Genomic DNA, 9,361 nt, shown 5'->3' with positions numbered 1-9,361 from the left:
ACAAAAGAGAAGTCTTTGAGACAGAGAAAGCTCTCTCGGAAGACGAAGAGAAAGGATCTAGAGAGAGAGAGACAAGGAGAGCTTTCCGATGGTGGTAACTGGCTGGCTGATTTGATGCATGCATTACACTATACTAGCAGGAGAAAAGGACTGCTGCTATGATCCACCCCTGGGGGAGAGTCATACTATCATAACACTATTACCACCCCTACTGCTATGCTTCCTCATAGTAGTGCAACTATTAGAAGCACTTGATACAAGTCTGTCTCTACTCAACACACGAAGAAAGAGAGAGCCCGATGATGCGACGNNAGATGAAGAGAATGAGTGTGAGACACATATAGAGAGAGAAAGAGAGAGCCCGATGATGCGACGAAGAGAGAGAGCGATATACACTAGGCAGATGGTTTATCGAGAATCCCAGAAGGACAAGCGAGGAGGCTCTTAGAGAATATCATGCGGTATGGCATGGCTTAAATGAAGGAATGACTGCGCGTCCTTGGCAAGCAAGATCGATTCTCTTCCTTCCCCCACCTATCTCCCACCCCCCACAGCACAAGTGTCAACAGACCAGAGAGGGAGAGTTAGCTTAGCTAAGTAGCGATCTTAGCCTAGGAAGAACAAGAAGACGAAGCAGATTCCCGTGGAATGAGAGCAAAGAGAAAGACGACAACGTCCCACGTTATTATCACAGGGGGCGATACACGGGCAGAAAAAGTATCATGACACCGATGAGCGTGGTTGAAAGAAGAAAGGCTCTATGGAATGAGTCTATTGATATGAGGAGGATTGCTAATCCTATACAAAATGAATGGTCGTATTATGGAAGGGTCAGTATGAGGAAGAAGTCTTACCTGTTGTGTTTTCTCCAAAGGCCAGAAGGAAGAAGACGCAGAGAACCCCAAACTGAAGGAGCGAGCAGGAAGTAGAAGAGTCTCTCTCTGTCTCTCCTCTCTGGTCAGCCATGCCTAGCTATCTACATGATGTGGCACACCAGACAGTGTATCTATTGCCCCTACCCTTCATCTGTCTATGTATCTGCAATCTATCCATATACACATCTGTATCTATCTATCGACATGCCGCGACACCTACCGAGAATGTAGTAGGTCTTACGATGCGAGAAAGGCTAGAGTCCTTGGAACAGGCAAAGAGAGAGAAACAAAAAGAGGCAGAATCCCTTCCAGATTCCTTCGTTGATTAGTTGGTCCAAAGAGGAAGACGATGGGGGATGTTCCTTCATCGTCTATCCTCTCTGCTTAGGCGAGAAAAGTAAAAGCTCGCCGACGGGTGATGGTCTCCCCTGGTAGTAGTAGTAGTAGGAGACAGTCAGAACAAGAAGCAAAGAAAACGACAAGACAATGCGGCTATATTGACCCCCATGGGAAAGAAGACAACGAAGCCGATGAAAAGAGGTTCGCTAGAATGAAGAGAGACGATCCAGCAAACTAGTGAGTGTGTCTTTACCTTGCGGGGACGCTCTCTCAAGCACCTGAGGGGAAAGCGAAATATCGCACTACGGGAGAGAGAGAAAAACCAACACTTCATTCTCTTCTTTTTATGGTCCCTCTACTCATCACCTCGTCTTGTTTCTTCTGCTCTTTCTCATGATGACGGCTGTGTGTGACGTGCGATGTCGGAGAGAGGAGAGTAAGTGGGCCATGTGACGATGGGAGGGAGAGTCATAGAAGAAGACAAGAGAGCGATGCAGAGAGAACAAGAAGAAAGGAAGGAGCCTGATACACAAGAGGAAGAAAAAAGGACGAAAAGAAGAAAGGAAAGAAACAAGACACTTCTTATTCCTCTTCTAGTAGTCGTCTTTTCCAGAAAATGGGGGTGAGGGGTAAGAGGAGTACTGAAGAGTAAGACTGCTTGAAGGCTCTAGCCACTTTTCAACACGATTCAAGTCACTAGAATCCTAGGCATCATCATCATCATAATGATAAGAGTCTTCCTATTACTATTACTACTGCGCATAGTCATGATAACCTTATAGTTGCAAGAGTACCAGTGTACCACTCATAGCCCAAGGGGAATAGTAATAAGAGTCGTACGACTACAACTACAAATACTACTAGTACTACTTTTCTTTCTCTTCTTTTATTTCTTCTTTCTTGAGGTCTCTCTTTGTCTTCTTCTTCATGTGGTTGCAACTAGGATGCATGCTATTCTTCTTCTTCCTCTTGTTTCTATTCTATTGTTCGTGGGGCGGTCCATCGGAGTCTTCTTCTTCCGCTTCAATTTCTCTCCGTCTTCTTTTCTATTAAGAATGGAAGTATTCTACTTCTCCCTATCTTCATTGTCACGCTGATGATAGTGATGACGAGTGCTACCCGCCCTCCTCGTCTCCTACTCCTGTCTCCTCCTGCTTCTCTTATTCACTCTCTTTTTCTTCTTATCATGATAGGGATCATGACGACTGCTTGTCCTGCTACTGGAACTACTGCTCTTCTACTACTACTACCACTATTGAACGTATTTCTACTACTACTACTAGGACTCCTTTGATGTGTAGGAGGACTACTTTTACGGGGACTTTTCTATTTGTTTGTCTATCTCTATTGACTCCTTCGTCAACAGAAACGTCCAGTAGAGGAGGTCAGGAGCACATAGGAGATATTGGCACAGACAGGGGTTGTACAAGTAGGAGTCGTAGGAGTAATAGAAGTAGGAGGAGGAGTCATAGGAGTAGCCTTAGGAATAGTCATAGGAATCGAAAGAAAGAAAGAAGAGGTGAAAGTTTACTCCCATTGTGTTTTCTTCTTTCCTCCTGTAAGGGTCAACAATAAGATAGAAGCATCTTCATCATACATGGTGCTATACATAGAGGAGCTGTGTTTCATTCTTCTTATTGGCGTCTTCATGGATCTTCTTGTCTTCCTCTTCTTCTTTTTCTTAAGTACGAACGAATGAACGAGATATGTGGGTATAGTAGGAGTAAGAGAAGTAGTCCTAGTAGGCATAGGAAGAGTAGAGAAGACTAGAAAGTCATAATGATCAAAACCCGTTCTTATTATCGAAGTTGGCTCTTCATCTTGACTATTCGTAGGAATACGGATACATATATATCAATATACCTATATATCTATCTATATCTATATGTCGTCTTGACTTCCTATTATAGTGAGTTGAGGTTGTCGTCTTTTTTTTTTTCTTTCTTCTTCTTTTGAATGCTTTGGGGGTTGAAAGTGAAGAAGATTGGGGCTATGGGACTACTCTCTTGCTACTAGGCCTATCGGTACGACGACCATCTCCTGCCTGGTAGGCTTCCTAATAGTAGTCATAGTAGTAGTAGTAGTACAAACAGAAGCAGTAGTAGTAGGTAAATTTAGGAGGAGGAGTGCGCGTGATTCCTCGTTCATTTATGCCTCTCTCTCTTTTTGTTTTTTCTTCTCTTTGTCTTTTTTCTCTCTCTATTTTTTCTCTCTTTTTCTGTCTTTCTTTCTTAACGTGTTTTGCTTTACCTTCTTTTCTTTTCTCTCCATCTCTCTCTCTGTCTCTCTTTCTGTCTGTGTATGTAAAGATTTCTCTCTCTATTCTCCTTCTCTCTTTCTTCGCTCACTCCTGACTGACTTTCTTTCCTTCTTTGTCTCAAGCAAAACAGAAGAGAGAATTGCATGTCTTTGTCTCTTGTTTCTTCTCCACTTGCGAGGGAAGGTCTACGTTCTCATTCCCACAATGCGATCTTCCAGAGAAAGACGAAAGAAAAAAAAGCACGAAGAAAGGACAAGAAAAGATAATATCGGGGAGGAACAACGGCATTCTTCTCTTCTTCCTCATTTTCTTCTATCTCTTCTTCTTCCTCGTTTTCTTCTATCTCTTCTTCTGTTTTGGCTTTTCTTCTTTCTGTGTGGCTTCTCTCTTCTTTCTCAGGAGGTGAGGGGGAATAAGGACGAAAAGAAAAAGAACAAGAGGAGGAGAAGGAAGAAGAAGCAGAGCGGTGATGACGGACAGGAGTTCTTCTTTCTCTGTAGAGAGACATGAGAACGAGTCCCCGAAGAGACGAGACAAGAACCTTCAAGGCCATTCCATTCTCATCACCACTCAGCCTATCACCGATGAATACACATCTACATATAGAATATATCTATATATATATATGATAAACACCCCAGTACTTATATATAAATATATATATGTGTACGAAAAACATCCCAGTAGTTTCATATACATATATATATAGTCGTGTGTATGTACGTAAGGGACTTAAGACTCCCCCGCTCCCTCCCTCCCTCGGCCCAGTCAGTCTTTCTGTACACTTTAGTGGTTACCTGCCTGTCTCTCTGGATTGGCAAGAGGCCGCAGCAGCCTCATGTGGAGACTTGAGTGGGCCTGACTTCAGTCGAAAAATCCAACGACATTTATGGGTGTAGTCACAGTGTCTCTTCTTCGACTTCTTCTGGCTGGTGTCTCTTCTCGTGGGGGGTTTGCGTGTTGCTTCCCGTCGCACCCGAAGAAGAGTGAATGAAATAATCCTCCCAGGCATATCGGGGGAGAGAAATAGATGAAGATGTGGTAGAGAGAGGACAAGAAAGGGGGGTTTTCGTTGGGTAGTTGTCTCGAGATAGTTCGATACACCAATGGCTCATCTTCTGGAGGCCACTTCTGTCTCCTCTCACACATAGATATGTACCTAATTCTGTAGGTTGTATATACAAATATATACATGGATGTACATCCACCTATTGTAAAGCTAACTTCAGGTCATTCTTTTTTCTCTCTCCATCTCTGTATTATCTATAAAGACGTGTTTCTACCTATCAAAATACCTAGCTGTGTATCTGTTCCACTGGGACAAGAGACCTCATCCTCGGGTTTCTTTTGTCGTCTTTTTCTTTTCCAGTGGGAGACGCGCACGCACGCTCCTCTGCAAAGTGGAGTCTCTTCTTTCTTTCTTTCTTTCTGCCTTCTTCCCTGCCACGCACAACAACGTCTTTTTGTTCCTCGTCCCTTCCGGGGATGATTTTGCTGTAGACCAAAGTCGATGAGTCGACACTTCCCCCATAGCCAGCAACCCGCACTGCCGCGAAAAGAGAGGAAAGCCACTTTTTCTCGAATCTGCTTTATCTAACAGAAGAATCCAAAGGGCAGGGAAAGCGCCCAGCGATGAACGGCATTCGTCGTACTTCCTTCTCATGGCCTCGAGAGACCATAGACTGACCGAATCGGTCTGGTTCTCGGAAAAGCATCTGGAGTCCGCAGAGAGAGAGATTCCCCTCTTCCCCCCTCCTTATAACATTCCTTCATACGTACCTACACATAACAACTCCGAACTCGTCGTTGTACGTCCAGATACACTACCAAATGTATACTGTCACGGAATAGATAAATCGTCACGAACATTTTGTAAGACAACCCAAGGCAGAGAGAGAGAGATAAGGATCCGAGTCAAAAAGGCACGACAACCGACCGACCGCTCAGAAGACACTGGCTTAAACCGACTCCGAAGACGTAGAATGCTACGTCCACATAAAAGCTTATTATTATTACTACTGACACACAGACATAATACTGCATTACAATTACAGGCCACGTGTCCGGAGCAACGGCGCGCGCGGGGGGGCGGGCAACTTCATTATTAATAATGATAGTATTACTCTTCATCACCTTGTCAGGAGGACGACGACGTCTCATCTTCTGCTGCAGAAAATCCCACGCCAAAACGGAAGGGGAACCGTGGGTCCAGCTGTAGCTTTGTAAGATGTGCACGTTACTGCCCCCCCCGACTTAAATACACCCCCTTCAGAAATGTCTCCAAGTCTCCCCGTCGCCATTCATGAATGATCGAAGAGTAAACCGCATGAACAACAACTATATAAGACAGCAGCAAAGACACCTCTCCTCCTCCTCCCTCGTCTTTTCTTCCTTCTCCAGCGCAAGCGCCAGTGTGCTTGCTCACTTACTTAGAGCTCTTCACTGCCGTTAGATGGAGAGGAGGGTTGGTGTTCTTCGTCTTGCTGTGAGACTGGCTCTACGTCAGCCGTCATGTCCGATGAGTTTTGCAGTCCGGTAACGTAAAGCTTAGCTCTCGATTCGCATTGGTCACCACTTACGGTGTAGCCCACGTCAGCCATGTTGTTTTCTTTTCCATGAAATCCCAGAGATATTTTATTAGCCGAACGAACGAGAAGAATCCTAAAACCGTTTGCTGGTTCTTTCGGCAGCTCAAGTGAACCTTCTGAGCCGCCCGTGCCGTGACGGTATGTTATCTTTCTCCCGTCCACCAGATTGACTTCGTGGCACTTGCCTAATCGCACCTGGAGCGTCCTAGTGCCTCCGGGAATGACCATGGTTACCATGTGCTCCTTTGGTAAGACTAAGACAGAGAACATTTTTTCATCGGCGTGTTGGCTCTCCGCATCTTCCCCACTCGAAGGCGGTCGGCATGTCGGTGGATTGACCCGCGTCGGCACGCAAAACTGACCTGCGTCGCATGGGCTTCCGACCTCGTTCATAGCCTTGAGCAGCTCAGTAGCCGATGACTTGAACGAAACCTTATTCTTATCTGTTTCAAAAAAGAGACAGAGACAATGGAGACACATTGGAAATGATTGAAGGGGAGGAGTTTTTAAGAGAAAATCGTAAGAACGCGCGGATAAAAGCATACATACAGACACTGCAAGGGTAGGAGCCACAGGACCCAAGACGAGTGAGTCAATTGACTGAGTAATGAGACGTGCGGGGCACACCAACAGATGCGTGGGGGGTTGGGTGAACGGCCCTCTGAGAAGCGTTAGGCAAATGCATGTGGCCTTTCTGACACCTCACTCTAAACAATAATGCTTTCTGTTCCTTACACCTAGCGCTTTGCAAACAAGTCAGTAGCTAAGCTTTCATAGGTTTTTGTCCTCAGGAGGAAACTGTGACACACACTATTAGGCATTGTGTGCTGACTACAGTCTCATATCGCTGAGGGTTTTGGTAAAGCACTTGCAGCAACTCTCTTTTTGCGTGTGGCAAAAAGTTTGCCGGGGACCCACGGATAGTCAGGACACTCACCACGACGGGGACCCCCGACGCATGGCGTGAGACCCCGGCAGTTGTCCGCGCATAAACTGCTCTCTTCAAAGAAGATGTCCGCCTGTAAAGAAGAAATCAACGAATATACACACTCGTAGTAGTATTAGTAGGAAGAGGAGCGACGCAACACACGAGAGACTGACTCTCCTGCTTCGGTCACACCGAAGGGTGTTTCTTGTCTAGGCTGCGCGTCTGGGAAGAAACACGTTTGACCGGCCCTTTGCTTCAGCCCGGCACCCCGCTCTACCGGCTGTGGACGCGCTGGTCTATGTGTTTCGCACCAAGGAGGGATCTGATGCTAGCAAAACACCTCTCTGTTTGCGAAAGATGTTGATCGTATGACGATTTACATATCCACTCCGGGGTGGACCGACTTCTCAACGTCGATCATGAAGCCGGGGAAGACCCATGAGGGCAGGGTCTCCGCGACCTCTCAAATGGCGACAGGTTATCATACATTCCAGAAGACGACAAATCCGTCAGCAGGCGTCGTCTTCGCACAGGTTCAGTCCTTCCATCGTAGGACGCTGCAACCACTACTATTACTACAAGTAACCTTCTCTTTTCCCCCGCGACAGAGCCAGACGTTCTTCACTCTAGCCATAGAAAGCTCTGGACACGGTAGGTGAGCAAACAACTCAAGCGTAAGAAGACTTACGGTATTGTAGCACCGCCAGGTGAGATCGTCCTGCTCTTTGCCGCCGCCGTCAAACCGTGCAACCCAAGAATCTCCGTAAGGGCTACATTTCCTATTGGCCGCGGCTTGACGGGGAGAACAGTACGAGCTCTTAAGCTCGGTGCCCCATTCTAATACGATGGTACCCGCGAGGACTTTCTGCGTGTTTACGTTTACAGTACCCTGGCACTTGATTGGCATCATGCAGTCATCATAGCATTCCATTTCGACGGCCCCGTCAGCGATGGTCGATTTCTTGTAGCAAGCATAATCTCTCCGGCTATGGGCCGTTAACCCCAAGGGTCCGAACCGAGCTACGTAGTCGCCCTCCTCGCACTCGAGCTTGGGCAGTTGGTTGGCGGCGCACATTTTTCGGACATGCTCAGTGCACCTGCGATCCAGCTGTCTCTGCAACTCTGTACAAACCCAAGCAGCCGCAGTCGCAGAAGGGACATATACTCAGTTCGGCACGGACTCCTGGTGAACGCGCGAGCAGGAATGTCAAAAAAGACCGAGTTGTCGACCAGCGTGTTCACGACCAATGGATTGCCAGATAACCCGGGCCAACCACACTCGGACAAACCGCCCTCAGCGAAGGCGCACTCGCGAGGATGGATGCATGCAGCCCCATCATTCCTGCGAGAACTGTGCGAGAGCGCAGGAACTGAACCACGAAGAGAGTCAAACGGACACACACAGCGACTCTCACTGCCTGTGATAAGACTTCCTCTACGTTTGGTAGGGGAGGCAGCACTGGCGCGTGTCTCCTGAATTGGGCTGGCAGGAGGCACTGGCCGATGTAGCCAGCAGCCGCGTGTAGGGCCGTCTAAGTCTCTCCCCCCGTATAATTCAATCGTACAACGGTCGACTTACCACCGGGCTTCACTTCTTCGGCGAGCGCATTCGAGGATCCCTGGACGGGAGCTGCGCTGTGAGCGAAGAGAGCTGCGAGCGCCAGGCAGCTCGCAGCTTTGACACCAACGGCAATCTTCATCTTCCCTGTTAATTCTGACACGCCTGGAAGCACGAGAGTGAGTCTTTGATACCACGGTTGCAGACCGCTTGCTGGCGCCAGGCCAAGGAAAAAGCCCCAACTAGGCAGCCGATAAAACAACGCCTTTATGGACAGCACGGAGCCGTTTGAACTACCGCTTACAGATCTGCGAAGCAACAGACGCGGCTTTAGCACATCGTCCGAGTGCAGCTGCAGAACAGCCCGTGCCACAATCGAGTAGCGCCGAGGTGGTGGGCAACGGTCCGGGAGAAAAACTACAAGCGAAGATAGTGCCCACAAGGACACCGGTGGCTCATCGACGTCCTAGACCCTTGGCGGACTCGCAAGCAGAAACATAAAGCTCCAGACCCAGAAATTACTGCCGCATTCACAACCAGCAACCCTTACGCATTTCCAAGACCCGTTGTAATACCCCGATACCCACGCGTAGCCCGCTTGCCGGACTCCTGGCCCGGGTGCGTGTGGCGGGTAGCACCCTGGATCACAACGGCTAGTCGGAGCATCACCGTGCCCCCCGGCCGTCCGTCCCGGTGCGGTTGCCGTCGGGTCAGTCTCAGCGGACGTGGGAAAGCAGGTGGGGGTATAGCTGGGTAGCGAAGAAGATAAAAGCGGCTTGCGGCACCCCCCAGCGAGCCAGAACGCCAGGAGAC

At 48.0% G+C, this 9,361-nt stretch overlaps 1 protein-coding gene across 1 annotated transcript; it reads right to left on the bottom strand.

Moving 5' to 3' along the window:
• Positions 1 to 3,632: 3,632 nt before the first annotated feature.
• Positions 3,633 to 9,127, bottom strand: CSUI_003520 (microneme protein). Its single transcript, XM_068063716.1, has 5 exons — positions 8,570 to 9,127; positions 7,679 to 8,112; positions 7,000 to 7,081; positions 4,272 to 6,505; positions 3,633 to 3,968 (listed from the first exon to the last, which is right to left on the bottom strand). Exons 1-4 carry the CDS (start codon positions 8,688 to 8,690, stop codon positions 5,904 to 5,906), a joined length of 1,239 nt encoding a protein of 412 aa, XP_067924308.1. The 5' UTR covers positions 8,691 to 9,127; the 3' UTR covers positions 3,633 to 3,968; positions 4,272 to 5,903.
• Between the last annotated feature and the right edge of the window lie 234 nt (positions 9,128 to 9,361).

The sequence above is a fragment of the Cystoisospora suis genome, assembly GCF_002600585.1.
Source record: "Cystoisospora suis strain Wien I chromosome Unknown contig_1592, whole genome shotgun sequence".
Classification (NCBI taxonomy): domain Eukaryota; phylum Apicomplexa; class Conoidasida; order Eucoccidiorida; family Sarcocystidae; genus Cystoisospora; species Cystoisospora suis.
The sequence above is the reverse complement of the archived record's forward strand: the minus strand, read 5'-3'. Positions and strand labels throughout refer to the sequence as shown.